General features: G+C 48.7%; 1 protein-coding gene across 1 annotated transcript in view; it reads right to left on the bottom strand.

Annotated features, from left to right (window-relative positions):
• EMH_0091230 (uncharacterized protein) overlaps positions 1-597 on the bottom strand; it is a gene marked incomplete at both ends in the record, with an annotated part of 2,171 nt that extends 1,574 nt beyond the window's left edge. The window contains 3 exons of the mRNA XM_013501691.1: positions 1-65; positions 159-228; positions 478-597. Of these exons, the coding sequence (XP_013357145.1) occupies positions 1-65; positions 159-228; positions 478-597 (255 nt within the window). The remainder of the gene's footprint in view (positions 66-158; positions 229-477) is intronic.
• Positions 598-694: the final 97 nt, after the last annotated feature.

The following is a 694-nucleotide window of genomic DNA, read 5'->3' on the forward strand; positions in this document are numbered from 1 at the left end:
TCTGCTCTGGGCAGCCGTTGTGACGAGGGTTTTAGAGTGCAGGCTGCAGAGGCAGTAGTAGTACTCTAGGAACAGTGGATTAGGGTTTAGGGTTTTGCTAGCTCTAATTAGGGTTTAGGGTTTAGGGTTTAGGGTTTAGGGTTTAGGGTTTATCTTACGCAGCGTGGTGTTCCCCTGCTCAGTCAGCTGTAAGGCCGTCTCCGCAACCATCTTTGTATCTTCTCCCGCCTACACGCAAACCCTAAACCCTAAACCCTAAACCCTAAACCCTAAACCCTAAACCCTCTGTATTGAGTTTCTTGTTTACATTTACTCTCATTCCTGGCTCTAGGATGCATCCCCACACAACCAACCACACGCATCGATTGGTTGCCTGCCTGCCTGCCTGCCTGCCTGCCTGCCTGCCTGCATGCATGCATGCATGCATGCATGCATGCATGCACGCATACATGCATGCATGCATGCATGCATGCGGACCTGGTGTCGAACGTCGAGGCGCCAGGTGGAGAGTTTTCCGTTTTTATTTAAAACGGCTGCTCGCCGTTTATCGTCAGAAATAGAGAAAGCAACAGAGCCGCTTGATGTGGGTATATCCATTGCTTTCTCTACCTGAAATATATATACACACATAAACCCTAAACCCTAAACCCTAAACCCTAAACCCTAAACCCTAAACCCTAAACCCTAAACCCTA

This window comes from Eimeria mitis, genomic scaffold (genome assembly GCF_000499745.2).
Source record: "Eimeria mitis Houghton genomic scaffold, Emh_scaff7368, whole genome shotgun sequence".
Lineage (NCBI taxonomy): Eukaryota > Apicomplexa > Conoidasida > Eucoccidiorida > Eimeriidae > Eimeria > Eimeria mitis.